This window comes from Apium graveolens, chromosome 7 (genome assembly GCF_009905375.1).
Source record: "Apium graveolens cultivar Ventura chromosome 7, ASM990537v1, whole genome shotgun sequence".
Lineage (NCBI taxonomy): Eukaryota > Viridiplantae > Streptophyta > Magnoliopsida > Apiales > Apiaceae > Apium > Apium graveolens.
The window spans coordinates 115,589,994-115,607,590 of NC_133653.1; the positions used below are offsets into that span (position 1 = coordinate 115,589,994).

The following is a 17,597-nucleotide window of genomic DNA, read 5'->3' on the forward strand; positions in this document are numbered from 1 at the left end:
GGCCACGAGACTTGTAATTTGATTTCAATTGAGGAGTTGCCCGAGAACTACTTCGAGCACATGGGAATTCATGTGGAACCACGCCCAGGGGCCTTACTAATGGAAGCATCTCAGCCCATCATGTTGATACAAGAGGGGATTGTAGAGGAAGCAAGTGATGAAGAAGAGAGCCCAGAACAAATCACTGCAACACTTAGGAGAGGGAAGTGGGCACAAAGAAACAACAATCACTATGGACCCACCCGACGGAATCACTCGAACTGTAACTGCGACCTCTGAACGCTTGATAAACCCGACCCAAGCTCACCAACCGAGCTCAAGGATGCGGAAGGTTTGGCAATCACGGAAATGGAAAAAACTAGCGAGGCTCGAGCAGATCTAGACCCGAGAATGCCCTCAATGGTCGAGAGGGCCGGGGCCGCAGAGGACACAATCCCGATCTTGGTAGACCCAAATGATCCCTCCAAGGTACTCAGAATAGGCTCTAACCTAAGTCCTGACTTGAGAGAGGATCTAGCCCGCTTCCTAAGGGAGAATTTGGATGTCTTTGCATGGTCACACTCCGATATGATAGGGATTGACCCAAATGTCATGTGCCACCGGCTCAACTTGGACCCGAAAAAGAAGGGGGTTAGGCAAAAGAGACGGCCGATTAGTGGAGAGAGGGCAGAGGCCCTCAGAGAAGAAGTGGATAGATTAATGGAGGCAGGACTTGTGAGAGAAGCCTTCTACCCCGTGTGGCTGGCCAACCCTGTGCTTGTCAAGAAGCCCAATGGCAAGTGGAGGACATGTGTAGACTTCACCGACCTGAACAAAGCTTGCCCGAAGGACAGCTTTCCTCTACCCCGAATCGACCAGCTGGTTGATTCCACGGCTGGGCACGCGCTGCTTAGTTTTATGGATGCTTATTCGGGATATAACCAAATCCCCATGTATGGGCCAGATCAGGAGCACACCTCCTTTATTACTGATCGGGGCCTTTACTGTTACATCGGGATGCCCTTCGGGCTCCTTAATGCGGGGGCAACCTATCAGAGGCTGGTGAATAAGATGTTCAAACATCAATTGGGGAAGACTATGGAGGCCTATGTAGACGACATGCTGGTGAAATCGAAAGAAGCGAGGGATCATGTCCGCCACCTGGCAGAAATGTTCCAGATCCTAAGGGAGTACAGAATGAACTCAACCCCCAGAAATGTGTGTTTGGGGTTGAATCGGGGAAGTTTTTGGGATTTATTGTCAACCATAGAGGCATTGAGGCCAACCCAGCCAAGATACAAGCCCTACTCGAGATGAGATCCCCTCGACGGGTGAAGGATGTTCAAAGCTTAACGGGACGAGTGGCTGCCTTAAACCGCTTCGTCTCAAAATCCTCCGATAAATGCCAAGAGTTCTTCAAAGCAATCAAAGGAGTGGGGAGGAACTTTAAGTGGACCGAAGAATGTGAGGAAGCCTTTCAGAACATAAAGAAGCATCTCAGTAGCCCCCATGTTGTCCAACCCAAAGCAGGAGAAACTTTGATCCTATACTTGGCCGTCTCCGACTTTGCAATAAGTGCAGTATTAGTCCGAGAGGAGGATGGTGTCCAGCTCCCGGTATATTATGTGAGTAAAAGGCTAGCCGATGCCGAGACTCGATACACAAGCCTCGAAAAGCTAGCGTATGCTCTGATTCTGGCCTCCCGAAAACTCAGGCCCTATTTTCAGGCACATAAGATAGAAGTGCGAACCTCCTACCCCCTCAGACAAGTGATGCATAGACCAGAATCTTCTGGTCGAATGTTGAAGTGGACGGTTGAGCTCGGCCAATTCGAGGTGGATTATAAGCCAAGGACTGCGATCAAAGGCCAAGCCCTGGCCGATTTTGTGCTAGAATTTCCCCCACATCGAAGTGGAGCCGGGAGCCCTTGTTGTTATACCTAGCACAGAAGAAGTTGGACTGGAGAACAAAATAGTGCCCCATGGTGGAGCCTATATGTGGATGGTGCCTCTAACGGTGATGGAGCAGGAGCTGGAATCGAGCTAATCAGCCCAGAGGCTCACAAAATCAGACATGCGACCCATCTGGCCTTTCATGCAACCAACAATGATGCTGAGTATGAGGCCCTGATCAACGGTCTCAAGCTAGCTTTGGAAATGAAGGTCGAGAATTTGAATGTGTTTAGTGACTCCATGATTGTGGTCTATCAGATAAATGGGGGGTATCAAGCTAAGGGGCCGAGAACAGAGCTTTACCTGAAGTGCGCACAGAGGATAATCGCAAGATTCAACGAGGTGAGGCTGGAACTAATCCCGCGTGGGCAGAATGAAGGCGCGGACGAGCTAGCTAAGCTCGGCTCACGCCGCGAGAGCACTTTGCTAGGGACCGTGCCCCTTGATATACAGAGGCAACCTAGTGTGCCCGAGCACGAGGTGGGCAGCCTCATAATGAGCTCGGCCCCACGTGGATGACATCTATTCTAGCATACATAAGAGAAGGTTCACTTCCGGACGAAAAGAACGAGGCAAGGAGAATAAAATACAAAGCAGCCCGCTATGTGATATACGACGAGATTCTATACAGAAGAGGGTTCAGTGTTCCTCTTCTCAAATGCATACATGGGGAGGAATGCAACTACATCCTAAGGGAAGTACACGAGGGTATTTGTGGCAATCACTCGGGGGGTAGCTCTCTAGCTCAGAAAATCCTCCGTCAAGGCTACTACTGGCCAACGCTGAAAAAAGACGCCTTTGAATTCTCCCGAGCTTGTGATAAGTGTCAGCGATATGCCAATTATTACACAACCCCGTGGCCTCTCTCACATCCCTCATGAGCCCCTGGCCCTTCTCCATGTGGGGAATTGATCTGATGGGGAACTCCCGAAGGCCAGGGGAGGCGTCAAGTATGCGGTAGTTGCGGTAGACTATTTCACTAAGTGGGCAGAGGCCGAGCCCCTAGCCACTATCACAGCGAGAAAGCTCAGGGAGTTTGTATACAGGGCTATTGTATGTCGCTATGGCATCCCTTACAAGCTGATATCTGACAATGGGAAACAATTTGATAGCAAGGAGATGCGAGAGTTTTGTGAGCAGCTGGGGATTCAGAAGAGCTTTAGCGCAGTCTGCCACCCCCAGAGTAACGGGCAGACAGAGGCTGTTAATAAAATCATTAAGCATACCTTAAAGGCAAAGCTTGAAGAGAAGAAAGGAGCATGGCCAGAAGAACTCGCCCAGGTCCTATGGTCTTACACACCCCGAACCACAACTGGAGAGACCCCTTTCTCTCTGGTGTATGGGTGTGAAGCTATGGTGCCCGTTGAAGTGGGAGCAGGATCTTTTCGAAGGGACAACTATGACTCAGAGGCAAACGAGGTCAATCATCGGCTCTATTTGGATATGATCGAAGAAACTCGAGAAGAGGCTCAGATCAGGATTGCGGCATATCAGCAGAGGACAGCTAGGCATTTACAACAGTAAGGTTCGAGCCCGATCTTTCAAGGTGGGAGATTTAGTTTTGCGCCGGGTCATGCCAAATACCAAGGTGGTGAGTCACGGAGTCTTGGGAGCAAATTGGGAAGGCCCTTACAAGATAAAATCGGTGCTCTGGGAGGGAACCTACCACCTCAATGATATGCAAGACAAGTTGATCCCAAGAGCCTGGAACGCGGAACACCTTCGCAAGTATTATCAGTAATATTATTCTTTTCAGACTTAGTATTATCTTAAATATTCCTAAGTCTCGGGGGGGTAGTGCCATATAGGTGCCTCCCTGAGACCACAAGCATGTATTCCTTTCACTTCCCATTATCTATGAATAAACGATTGATCTCTATTTGTGCACTTGATATTTTAACTTCTGTTAATAGATTAAATACCCAGCAGGGGACCCCATCCTTGGGAACCCATGCGAGGACAGAACAGTTGTTTTATTAACATGTTAAATCAAGCTGGGCCCCGACCCGCTTGATGCCAAGAACATGAAACGAGCCGGGCCACGGCCCGCTTAGACAAATACAAACACATAGTAGATAAAAGATGTGGATAGAGATATAGGCCCACGATGCGAGCTCATACCCTGGCCCTCAAAACCATAAATGCGACCCAGGGAGCCCAGCCCTCCATCAAACATACTCAAAATTGCATGATGCGAGGAGAAGACACATGCGAGCTCCTAGTGCGAGCATACCTACAACACCTGCGAGTCGATGCGGGCTTGTTCCACTTGGCATTCTCTTTCAATGGTTGTTTGATTTAAGATAAAAAAAAAACCAGCTAGCACTGTAAAGACATACGCGGGCACAAAAAACTTAGACATTTTATACAAACAAAAGTTAAATAAGTTATGCCCCGAGGCAGAATATTTCAAATACAAACGCGAGGCGAGAGGGGTGCCCGCCTTACCCAGTCAAAAGTCTAGTTCTAATCAAAATTACATTAAGGGTTATCAGCCTCTGCTCCCTCACGATTATCACCAGCGACCTGGGCCTTCTCGGCCGCGAGCCGAGCCTCCTCAGCAATTTGGGCATCCCTCTCCATCTCCAGCTTCAACTTGTCAGCATGCCTCGCTGTGCTCGCACCCAGAGCCGCCCAATCGAAGTCAGGAACCTTCTTCATAAAGACTTTCATGAAATTCCTGGCCCCCAGGTTCCTAGCATCAGCGAGGGCGGCCTCATGGCCCTCGGTCAGGGCAGAGACTGATCCCTCCAGCTCGAGCACCCTCTCCTCGAGGGCATCCTTCTCCTTCTTACATGCCTCAGCAGCCAGGTCATGAGCCTCCTTCTGCTCCCTTAGGGCCTTGTCGTGAGGCAGCGTTCAGGTTAACTATCTTCTGATTATAGTTGTTCACCAGCGTAACTTTCTCTTGCCCGTGCTCAGCGACCTTACTCTGAAGGGACTTGACCTTAGCCTCAAGCTTTGTGTTGGTCTGGCTGAGGGCTCGCATCTCTCGAGCCTTAGATAACTGACGATAGTATACTTCGGCCGCGGCTCGGGAGAGTGCATCCTGGTTAACCTCGAGAGCAGAAGAAGACCAATCCTTTAAATCCTGCCGCTGATGTGACCTTGGGCGAGCCGGCCGAATGTGGTCGCAACCGCATTGGCAGAAGAAGAAGAGGGAAGAGGAAGCATCAGAGGGAGCGGCTTTCTTTGGCTCAGGCTCGCCGGTTTTTCCTTCTTTACCTCTGTGCCTCTTTAGTCGAGGAGAGGGCCCTGAATCCTTGAGGTGCTCGGAGAGAGTAGTCATGCGGGCCGGAGGATTGGCCTGAGAGCGAGCCCTTGGCTCGCAGCTGCGGGCTGAGCTGGGCCCGAGGCCGCAGCCTGCTCAGCCTCTTCCATGAAGGGGATAGGAGAGATGGCCATTTCTGAAAAAGAAAACAACAAAGCAATAGATTAGTCACAGCAAGATGCAAAGGAAAGAAGTAATGCGAGCAGGTGAAAAATACGGAGAATTAAAGTGCGATGTGAACGAGATGCATGCAGGAAATAAACGCGAGCACACAAGCTCGCGCATGCGAGCAGCCAGGCCCGACGTGCGGGCCCGATATTCTTACCCTTTCTGGATCTCTTCCTAGATTTCTTCTGAGGAGTCAGCCTCACTCCTTCCTTCAAAAACCCACATGCGACCAGATTGGTGGTCGTTATGAGTTTTCGGATGTCCCGGTCCGCCTTAGGAAGGTTTAGAAGACTGTCCGCGTTTATCTTTTCCTGTCCCACAAGGACAGTGCGAGGCGGGGTGGCTGGAGATAAAAGAAATTCTTGTTAAAAGGAAAGAGCTATGGTAGAAAAGACGGGAGCGGGCAGGAGAAAACTTACATGGATTATAATAAAAATGAGTCTGGACTCGAGGCACCTCGTGGATATAGAAGTAAGGGCTCTTCCACTTCCCTGAGTTGCTCGGCCCGTTGTGGATGAGGTTCTTCTTGTTGAAGCACGGCCAGACAGAGAAGTAGAAATACCCAAAGTCGTTAGGAGAATGCTTCAAATGGAGGAAGTAACCCAGCTGCCTCGCGGTTAGAGAAGGGTACCCGCATTTGTGGTACATGATGTACAATGCGAGGGCGGCCGGTATCCGTTTGGATTGATCTGAAGGGGTGCGAGCTGGAAGTACTCGCAAACATCTTTGATGAAGGGATGAAGAGGAGATGAGATTCCCAGCCTTAATAGGAAGGTGGACAAGACCATGCGAGGCACCCTGCCTCCATTCTCCGAGTGATTGAATCTATAGCATCTCATATGAGGTAGGGGCAAGACAATATGGCCCTCGAGCTGAAACTGCTCAATGTGCTCGGCCAGATGTTTCTGAGTCAGCGAGGTAGGCAGGTCGCGGCAAGCGAGCACCTTAACCTCCTCGTTTGCAGTTGAGCTCTCCTCCCCATCAGGAATAATCTGCCTTCTGAAAACAATCTCACCCTCGAGCTCAGGCTGGGCAGGAGGCACATAAGGCTCGGGAGAGGCTGCGGGGGCATAATTATAGTTACAAATCTTGTACTGACTTGTAACATCTGCCACCTCCTCGCTCTGAGGAGAGTCATAGGACCAATGCGAGCCGTCCTCTTCACCCTCGAGTCCCAGGATGGGATATTCAGCAGCTACAGGCTCTTTTCCTTTCTTCCTGGTGTCATAGTATGCACTCCCCAGATCGCTGTCAGTTGATTCTGAGTCAAGGTGAATGGGGTCGAGGTGGTTAGCTGCTGCTTGCCTCAGACGGGCTGCCCTCTCTTCAGCCATTTCTCTTAAAATCTCCTCGGCTCGGTCTTTATCCAAGGGAGCAGGCTCGCGGTTTAGCAGCTCTTCTACCCCAAGGGAGGCTGGAATATGAGAGAGGTCCACGGGCCTATTTCTCCAATTATATATGTTCTTCTCCCTGGTAAAATCCTCAGGGTTCGGGTCGAGGTGAATATCAAGCGAGCCGGATCCAGCTGCTCGCATCGAGTTCTCAACTCTGGCGATGTTCAGAGCCCCTTGAGGGGTGATAGCTGAGCCGGGAGAGATAGGTTGGCTAAGACGACCAGAAAGAGAGGTCAGCTCGCGTTGAAAGTCCTTGGAGCCTCGCTGCTCATGAGGGTATTGGTTTAATGGAGATGGAGTAGCTGAAGAGCAAGCCGGGCTAGCAGAGGTGCGAGCCGGACTCGAGGAAGAGCGAGATGATCCATAGGAGCGGCTGAAGACGCACTCGACATCTGTAAAAGATGGTGAAAATTAGTGTGTGGCCCTAAAAAAAGAAAACAAAAAAAAAAAAAAAACAAGTATGGGGTCGCACCTAAGTGTCCTCACATCTCACACGGGATCGCACCTAAGTATCTAACGAGCGAAAGGGCTCGCATCGCGCGTTGTGGTTGTGTGTGAACTCGTATCGAACATGTGGTGTGTGCTCGCATGGTGTGCGTGAATAAAGCATGAATAAAGAATGGGCTCGAATCGAAGAGTACCTGTGGGAGAGGTGTATGAAGATCCTGATGAATCTGGTCCCGGAGAATATCGCCGCCGGTAGACGGTTCTTGTTGAAATGATAATCTTCGCCGTGGTAGATCCTTGAGCAAATTGAGCAGCAATTCAGGAAGTGTTTTTGGAAATGTGAGAAATGAATTGAAATCCCACATATTTATAGGAGATAGGAGAGAGAAAGGAGGAGGCGACACGTGTCGTCATCTCATAAGATGACACGAATCCCCACGCCAGCTGTCCAACGGCTGTCAAAATGAATGCAAAGATGAAAGGCATGCGAGGCGAGGACACGCGAGGCGGTTTGGTGCGGCCTGGTGGGCTCACACTTGCGAGGCCATAAAAGGATTAGAAAATACCTGGCCTCAAGATGCGACCAGGAATTTTGGGGGGTAGTTGTTATACCCGCTTTCGGCCATGGGCCCTAAACAGGTCCCTGTGGGTGCATTAAATAGCTGGACTCTTGTGTGTGGGCTAGAACCATGGATTTATATGACTTGGGCCAGCACATGCGGGCTGGGCTCGCAACATGCGAGCTGGGTTCACATGCGGGCTGGGCTCGCAACATGCGAGCTGGGTTCACATGCGGGCTGGGCTCGTAACATGCGAGCTGGGCTCATGACATGAGAGCTGGGCTCATGATATGAGAGCTGGGCTCAAACATGCGAGCTGGGCTCAAGTGAGGACATGCGAGCTGGGCTCACACATGTAAGGTGAGCTCATATTTGTCATTTGGGCTCTCATATGCGAGCCGAGCTCGGTTGTGCCCACGCGAGGTGGGCTCAGGTGCCTTCATGCGAGGTGGGCTTAGCTGCCCATACGCGGGCTGAGCTCATGAGCCCACATCTTATAGAAACAGAGGTAAGATTATATTTATTGTTTGAAGGCGGTGCGGGCCGAGGTGACCAGGCCGGGCCGCATCGAAAGACTTTGTGTGCAACATGGAAAGTGACTCATAGATGACTGAGTTGCTCGTAGATTTCGGGATCGACACGGGTTGTTCCTACAATCACGGGAAGGATTGCGGAGATGCCGCGAGATTGTAGGAAGCGTGTGGAGCCGATCGAGATTTACGTGACTAATTGGCTGAAGGCCTGACTTTATCGTGGGCTTGGCTACACGGGCTGAAGAGTCCTAACCCTAGCCTACGTGACTTGTTCCCCAAGAACTACGTGAGGCTTGATCCCTATAAATAGGGTACGTAGGCACTTGTATGAGACATGAGTCGACACTTGACAGAGAATAACAAACCCTATTCTTTCTTAAGGAGTCCACATACAAGCTCAGCCACCACCAAACAACCTTCCTCCGCCCTCAAACACCGTCCTTGATCTTTGTTCCGCCCATTAACCTCCACAACATTGTGCTAAAATCTCCTCAGCCATGTCATGAGCTCGGCTCGCATGACATGAGAGCTGGGCTCATGATATGAGAGCTGGGCTCAAACATGCGAGCTGGGCTCAAGTGAGGACATGCGAGCTGGGCTCACACATGTAAGGTGAGCTCATATTTGTCATTTGGGCTCTCATATGCGAGCCGAGCTCGGTTGTGCCCACGCGAGGTGGGCTCAGGTGCCTTCATGCGAGGTGGGCTTAGCTGCCCATACGCGGGCTGAGCTCATGAGCCCACATCTTATAGAAACAGAGGTAAGATTATATTTATTGTTTGAAGGCGGTGCGGGCCGAGGTGACCAGGCTGGGCCGCATCGAAAGACTTTGTGTGCAACATGGAAAGTGACTCATAGATGACTGAGTTGCTCGTAGATTTCGGGATCGACACGGGTTGTTCCTACAATCACGGGAAGGATTGCGGAGATGCCGCGAGATTGTAGGAAGCGTGTGGAGCCGATCGAGATTTACGTGACTAATTGGCTGAAGGCCTGACTTTATCGTGGGCTTGGCTACACGGGCTGAAGAGTCCTAACCCTAGCCTACGTGACTTGTTCCCCAAGAACTACGTGAGGCTTGATCCCTATAAATAGGGTACGTAGGCACTTGTATGAGACATGAGTCGACACTTGACAGAGAATAACAAACCCTATTCTTTCTTAAGGAGTCCACATACAAGCTCAGCCACCACCAAACAACCTTCCTCCGCCCTCAAACACCGTCCTTGATCTTTGTTCCGCCCATTAACCTCCACAACATTGTTATACGAAATTCTCCCTATAACAGAAACCATTCATTACAGTAGAATTATCATACATATTTTGATTAACAGGAAATGGCATGCTACTAGTAAACATGTTATTCCAGTAAGGCATGCTAAATAGCATTTGTGGCATACTAAATGCAGCATAATAAGGATTAGGTGCAAATGGCATATTAGCAAACAGTGCATTCATATTCTGTGTAGACATAGCATTCATAGGCATAGAAGGCATGGCATTTATGTTGGGAAAATAAGGTGGCACAGATATGGAAGTAGGCATGGCAGTTTTGCAATTAACAGACAAATGATTTACACTACCACACTTGACACAAATTTTTCTAGGAGCATATTTATCAGGTGTGTAGTTGTTATGCTTGTTAATTCCTACTTTACCATTTCTATTATTTTTCTTTTTAGCTTCTATTTTAACCTCAATCTTTTCCAGTCTGTCACTCAATTGCTTGACAGTCATATGACCAACATTAGCCTTTTTCTCCTTCTTCACTTGACTGGATTCTCCTGGAACAAAATTCTTGGAAACTGATCCATATTTCTCATTTAACTTGGCAAATTTGGCTTTACTCACAGGTTTGCTCACAGTCGACGGATGAGGATTTATATCACTCGACGGAGAACCCTTTTTGTTATCCGACGAATGACCCTCATCATCCGTCGAGTCTACATCTGTTAGCAATCCTTCAACTAAATTAAATTCCAGCTTCTATTTATTCTTCTTCCAGGCTGCATCACAAAAGGACTCAATACCTTGAACTTTGGTGATTTGAGCATGAACATCTCTAGATATTTTCCATGCCTTAATCACCTCATGTTCTCGTTCAAGCTGCTTCTTCAAGATCTCTTCTTTCTTCAAGGATTCGAAAGAATTTTTAATTTAGTGATTATCGTATTCAACCCCCTTTTCTACGATAATTCGGGACCTAACACTTGTATTTCTTTTCGATGTGGTATATGGTATTTATAAGAAAAACCAAGGAATAAGTTTGTGTTACTCACGATGTGGTACAAAACTCACTTTTCATATTAAAAAGGTCACACTTTTGAACATCAGTTCTCATTCGCCTTTTACTCATTTTGAGCGTGTAGATATGTGTTAGAATCCCCTCGAAAAGGAGAATACATTCCAATAAATACACACCACTAACACATAATGTGTATCACTCATATAGATATAGAGTCTGAAAATGATTCACAACTTAGTCTAAAATATTAAATTTGTCCAACAGTTCCTTGCAGATAAAAATAGTGCCGGTGACCTAATTTTTATGGACTATAGTCCATGCTTTCGGCCAAACAATATGATGATGTTTTGTCCAGAGGAAGTAAGAAGTGCGATGTTTAGGATATATATAACGAAATATCAAATTTAGAAGCCTTCCTTCCAAAGTATTCTCCGGACTACTCCATGACTAGTTCTGCATCAATCACTACTAGTTTTTTTTGTTACTTAACCACTAACAGTTTTTGCTTTGCAAGTATTACTTCCAAGATGTGTGCTTACTTATATGAAAATGCTAATTGACTAGTGAACATCAGCTTTAACTAATAGGTTGCCCTCTTTTAATCTACAGGCCTTCCAGTGAGGTCCCCATTGGTGTCCCGAATATCAAAGAAATTGCTAAATCAAAGAGAACTTGAGACGCTGGAGAAAATATGGTATAACAAACTTTCATCTTAAATAATAACGCGAACCGTCTAAATTTCATCTAATAGTTGCAAATTTTGCAGCTCATTGACCACGGCTGCAAATTCACTAGTTGTCTCTTCTTGCATGTTCTTTTACTCATCTTCTTCAAGAAGGCGTTCGGAAACATGCATTTAATTTCAAATGACAAGATTTGAGTTATCATTTCAAATTCTCATGTTTTTACTAATATTTGAATATTTTGGATTTAAAATAAAATCTACATCCAAATTCTCAAACATGTTATTTTATCAATCTAAAATTTCAAATGAAATTCAGTTTCTCAAACAGGGCATAAAAAATTTGACATGGCAGCTTCAACAAAAATTGCATTAGACAAGATACTCCAGACTTGTCAAGTTTGTCTTCTAGCTTTGGTTTATTCTCTCTTTCACTTTATCGCTCCACTTATAATTAGTAATACCATAGTCTATAATATTGCTGGCAGTGGTTGATTCTATACAGATTACAGAAATTTCGGGGCTTGACGAACTACACCAGTCCATGGTTGTCTATAGGCTTTATCATCTGCAGTATTGTGCAAAAATTGTTCACAGTGATAGTTAGTGTTTACACCTGCCTAACAAAGAAACCTTCTGCTCTTGAGAGCTTACGCAACCAAGATGATCATCCTAATGCCCTTCCAAAGTCCCAATAACCAATTAACATACTTAAATGATATATATCATAGGAGAGGTAAAGAGTACTACAATGTTTGATCAAAATTTAGAATTAAAAAAGAAAAAACATTTGCAAATAATAGAGGGGGTAAAGGGTAAAAATCAACTTCTTCCGTAAATAACACTGAACATCAACTTTATGTTTCCGCTAAATAGCCTAGAAATATAGATATAAATAGTTTTTCTTGGGCAAAGTACAAGATAAATACAGTAACAAAAAAAAATAACAATAATATCAGGAATTAAAAAAATTTAGCCATCAACAAATAAGATGTAAATAAACTGCAAATAATTTCTGAAAGCAGGTTGAATCTATACAATAGAACATCACACAGCAACAACTTAAGCACAAACAAAATCAAAATAATATCACTAACAGATGTTTAATGAAAGTGGAGTCATTGATCATTCCTATATCTTAAGCTTTGTGCAAGGAAGAAAGTATTTTCTTGACGCGATTGTTATACTCTGCACCCTGATCATTTTGAACAAGGTGTCCTGCCTCTTTTACAAATTCCAGAGTAGCCTTGTCGCCTAACTGCCTGCAGTTGTATCCCAACATATTTATTTTAACTATAATCTTTTACTGATATTATAACTAAATTATTACGGAAAAGTAATGTTAGTAGCATGGCTTTGCCGTAAAAATGTTAAAAAATATGATTATCAAGAAAATTAACCAGAATAAAGGAGAGTCCAAACTCCAAAGTAAAAACTGTTTAAATATGTTGGTATAGGTGATGAGAACTTACTGCTTGATGCTTTCAGCAATTTCGGAGTTAAAAATCTTGTCATCATCTCCCCATAGCAGATGGATTTTCTGCAGTCGCAATGGATTCACATGAAAAATATCAAAAATTGTAATCACAACTTGATCTTATCGAGCAACCGGCAATGTTTCCCCTTTTGCACAAGAATGTGAGGTCTTAAAATTTTGCAATGGACCATTACATAAAAAGAAATACTTGATTTTATTTGACCATCATAACCATGCAGATCTGTAACTAAGCACATAAATATAAATGTACAAGCATTGAACTAATTTAAACTAACCGAAACAAAACAATTTTTTCTTTTTTACTAAATGAACCTTATAACAAATAAAGGCCGCCTCCCAAAAACAGTATTCCGTTCAGTTCTAATAATATATGTTTGTACATTTAAATTGAATAACAATTCTTTTTTCGATTGCAGTCTAGATTGGATCAACGTAATTTGGAATAGAGGGAGTATACGATGTCAATACAAAGTTAAAGAAACAGCTGTGCGTACTCCAATCAATGAAATTAGTCAGAAGCATGGGAAAAACAATTTGATAAAGATAATTGAAAGAGTGTAGCAAACCTGGCTGTAATTACAAAAGGCAGGCTCATTGTCACTAATGACCCAAGCCTGTAAAAGTTCGGTTCTCTCCTTTCTGTTAACCATAAATTCCTGCAGTCACAAGGCAGCCTTAGTTATTGTTACTTGTTAGGACTTTGTCATTCTTTAAATCCTAGATACATAATATTGAAAGATACTCTAATAAGAACCAATTTGAAATGAGAACCTTGAGAACCAAAACATCACCGAATTTTTCCTAGCAAATCATTATAATCTGGTAATTTGTCTCCAAGTATTTGGTAATTGGATTTGGATCTCACGATTCTCATTTGAGTACTTGCTAAATATGTATATATCTCTAATTCTGGGTAAAATGCTCAATACAGTTATCAATTCAGAATATGTATATAAAACATAGAACTGTAAAGGATCTGTATATGATTCACATACTTCATAGATAATGAGCTATTTAGCTTCTAATCCAATATCTTTCCTGTCTACTATGTTTCCCTTTTATGTTGTCACTAGAGAGATGCTATAGTCTAGTACTAGAAACCTCTACATTTCAAATTTTTCCAAACACAATCACCACCAATCACAGAATTTAAAATTTTACAAGCTTGTTTACTCATGGTTCTTGACTCGTGGATGATGATTACATACTACATATGATAAATGGCTCATTCAGCAATATGAAAACTTGTAGCATGGTCTTTTGTCCAACAAATATCACTCACTATTTTATATTAGCAACGATTTTCTATATTATAACCATCATTATAGCCTAGTGGTACTGTACTTGTATTTCCTTGGTAATAGGATGTCAAGGATTAAAGATTTGGTGCACACAGTATGTACTTAATTTATGATTTGACAATCAATTAGAAAAAAAAAAGCTTAAAATACCATTTAGTTTAGAAGTCTTTCCCTGTTTAACCTTATTATAGATTTGAACAAAGTAGGTTAGTTTGGGAAAGTGAACAGAAAATAAGATTAAACAGGGAAAGGCTTCTTTAGTTTACTACTGATCTGTGTGCTAACATCAGCCCTTAATCTTATAAATATAACCAAAAACACCGTGGATATCCGACTTGTAGAGAGGGGTTGGGAGGGTAAGAGCCTAAGAGGCACTATGATGCACTCTGACCTGACATCTACTACTAGACAAGTTATTTCATCAAACACTGCTAATCCTTTCATTTTCATAAAACAGAGAATTGCGCTAGCTTTCGGTTTACAGTCTTACCGTACCATCTTCCCTATTTGTGGTATCAATAAGGAAATAATCTATTGTCTACCACTATAAAATTCAATGTTACATTTATACTTACTCTTTTTTTTCAATTCATGAGCCACCAATAAATTTAAAATTATGACCCTAAACTCTTGAAAAGAAATTCAACATCCAAACACCAAGACAATCGAGACTTGAATGCAAACAATATATTTCAAAATATAAGGGATGTTGTCAAAGCTTCCAACTTTTAACAAGTAGACAAAAACTCAAAATTATAAAACAATCATAAAGTCTGTTGTTTTTTTTTTTTACCTTGATGAAGTCCTTGGCCACAAAGTCAGGCATAGATGGTGGTTTATGATTAGTCATCGCCAGAAAAGCTTTTAGATCCTTAACGGATTCAGGCATCAAAAATTCTGACCAACTCGAATACCCCATCCTCGTCAAACATGCTTGTGAAGTTGAGTGAGTTAAGTCCACAACCGTCCCACTGCCCACGACACAATCAATCAAATCTGGGTACAATTTAGCCATTTTAAACCCAACAGTAGCTCCATAACTAAGCCCAACAACACTACATTTGTCAACCCCAAATTTCCTTAATGCCTTGGCTAAGCACTCAGCTTGAAACTCAAGTGACCTATCCGGCTTATCGGTTGTTGATCCACCAAAGAAAAGGAGGTCAGGCACGAAAACAGAATATTCAGCGGAGAAAGCAGTGACTTGTGAAAGCCATGAGAAGATTCCATCAGTGGCGAAACCTTGAAGAAACATCACAGCAGGCTTGTTGAGTTTGGGATTGTTTTTTGTGAGTGCACAAGGTACCCACATCTTAATTTTAGTTCCTGCTTCTATTTCAATCATCTGAGCTGTCATACCGTAGAATTTCATCTGGAGACTGATCATTGGTTTTGCAAATGCAAACACTTTCACCATGTTTACTCTGTGTATGACTCAATTTCACCAAAGGTGTTGATAAAATGCTTTAATTTTCAAGATTTGCAAATATGCACAAGTCAGATTCCTGCAACTATGTCTATGATGAGCTGCCTCTTGCAATAATATATATACATATATGTAAATTTACAAATCTTCTAGGTCTACCATGTTGTCATTTTAGTCAACTTGACATATTCTTCAACACAATTTCTTTTCTGGAAAGTCAACTTTGGCTACTGATTTTTGTAATTCATTAGTAATAATGCATATTAAATCTAAGAGTAATGGATTATGATATGAAGGATGCTAATCGTGATTAGTAATTTAATCTTTAGTTGATGCCATTTCTTGGTCCCTGCCTGTCTGTTGCCAGGCAAGAATTATTATAAAATTATTAGTGCCCAATATCCTTGTATTGTTTACTTGAAAGTTACTGCCTGCCTGCCTGCCTGTCTGAACGTTTGATTCAAGGTTGATGAACCCGGTTACAAAAATCACCAATTAATTTAATTGATTGGGAATGAAATATCATTCCTATACATTTGGGGTACCTATTTACAACTTGAGGCTTCTAATAATTTTAATTTTCATTTATGATCATTTTCATTCCAATCGACAATCTACTTGATCATATTCATCTAAAACAGAAATCAATAAATTTAAATATTACATCAATGATCAACTAATAATATAACATATCTTTTCAAACAGAAATTGGAAATTTTACAGCAGTGAAAAACAAAACCCCATATCTGGTGAACATCTTGGACACAAGAACTTGACATTGAAAATGAATAAGAAATCTTATTTGTTTACATAAGCGAGAATGTTTTTGAGGCATTGGTTGTATTCAGATGCCTGATCTGAATGAACAAGATGTCCAGCGTCCTTGATAAATTCTAGATTAGCTTGCTCTCCCAATTGCCTGCATATCATAAATAAATTAGTAAGTATAACAATGTAATTACATATATAGTGGTGAACCAGTGATGGTAATTGAGACAGACCTTTTAATGTTTTGTGCGACTTCTTTCTTAAAGATCTTGTCATCCTCTCCCCATAACAAATAAACTTTCTGCAACAACACACACACGACTTATATTATCAGTACCAGTACATGGTATAGTTTTTACAAACAATAATCTTCCAATTTTTCACATCATAAATTGATACCTGGGAGTAGTTACAAGGGGCTACATCATTGTCTTTAATCACCCAAGCCTTCAAAATTTCATCTCTCTCCTTTCTGTTGCCAAAGAATTCCTGCAAGTATGACATATTTCCTTGTTTGACTCAAAAAATAAATTCTATAAGCATATCCTATTCAAGACCAGACGTTATAGATCATGTTTCACTGGACTAATCACCCATCACAAATTATCGTGTTATAATTTTAGGCTCAATTAGTCTGTATTATTGTAATTGTGACTGACCTTAAGAAAGTCCTTCGCAGCAAATTCAGGAAGAGATGGAGGTTTCTGGCTGGCAATTGAAAAAAATGTAGTAAGACCCTTGGTAGAATCCGGCATCAAAAACTCTGACCAACTTGAATGTCCAATATTTTTCAATGAAACTCGTGAAATGGACTCACTTAATTCAATAGCAGTGCCACTAGCCACAATACACTGGACCATTTCTGGGTACAACTTAGCCATTTTGAACCCTAGTGTAGCTCCATAGCTAAGGCCAGCAACTGTAAACTTTTCAACTCCAAAGCTTTTCAACCCTTTCACCAAACACTCTGCATGAAACTCCATTGATCGTTGGGGTTTATTTGTGGTGGAGGCGCCAAAGAACAAGAGGTCTGGCACGTAAACAGAGTACTTCCCCGACAAGGCTTGAACTTGTGATTGCCAATTGAAAATTCCATCAGTTGCAAAACCATGAAGAAATACAACATTAGGCTTGGCTGGGTTGGTTCTTGATTTGCATGGAATCCAGAACCTTATAATTGTACCAGGTTCGATTTCAACAAGTTTGGGTTTTATGCCATATGCCTTCATCATGACTCGAACCATTGGCTTAACCACCGCTGCAAATATCTTCACCATGTTTCTTTTTTACTTGGCTTTAAGACTAGATAGTTAACTTGATGAAAGAAAAGGACCACTGTTGTAAGAATGTTGTGAGTTTGAAGTGAGGTCTAA

General features: G+C 43.2%; 2 protein-coding genes across 2 annotated transcripts; both read right to left on the minus strand.

Annotated features, from left to right (window-relative positions):
* Window positions 1-12,189: 12,189 nt before the first annotated feature.
* On the minus strand, window positions 12,190-15,673 carry LOC141671754 (uncharacterized). The gene is made up of 4 exons (XM_074478091.1): window positions 14,824-15,673; window positions 13,296-13,385; window positions 12,704-12,771; window positions 12,190-12,493 (listed from the first exon to the last, which is right to left on the minus strand). Exons 1-4 carry the CDS (start codon window positions 15,445-15,447, stop codon window positions 12,370-12,372), a joined length of 906 nt encoding a protein of 301 aa, XP_074334192.1. The 5' UTR covers window positions 15,448-15,673; the 3' UTR covers window positions 12,190-12,369.
* A 427-nt stretch (window positions 15,674-16,100) lies between these two features.
* LOC141671755 (uncharacterized) lies at window positions 16,101-17,597 on the minus strand. The gene is made up of 4 exons (XM_074478092.1): window positions 16,884-17,597; window positions 16,624-16,713; window positions 16,458-16,525; window positions 16,101-16,375 (listed from the first exon to the last, which is right to left on the minus strand). Exons 1-4 carry the CDS (start codon window positions 17,499-17,501, stop codon window positions 16,255-16,257), a joined length of 897 nt encoding a protein of 298 aa, XP_074334193.1. The 5' UTR covers window positions 17,502-17,597; the 3' UTR covers window positions 16,101-16,254.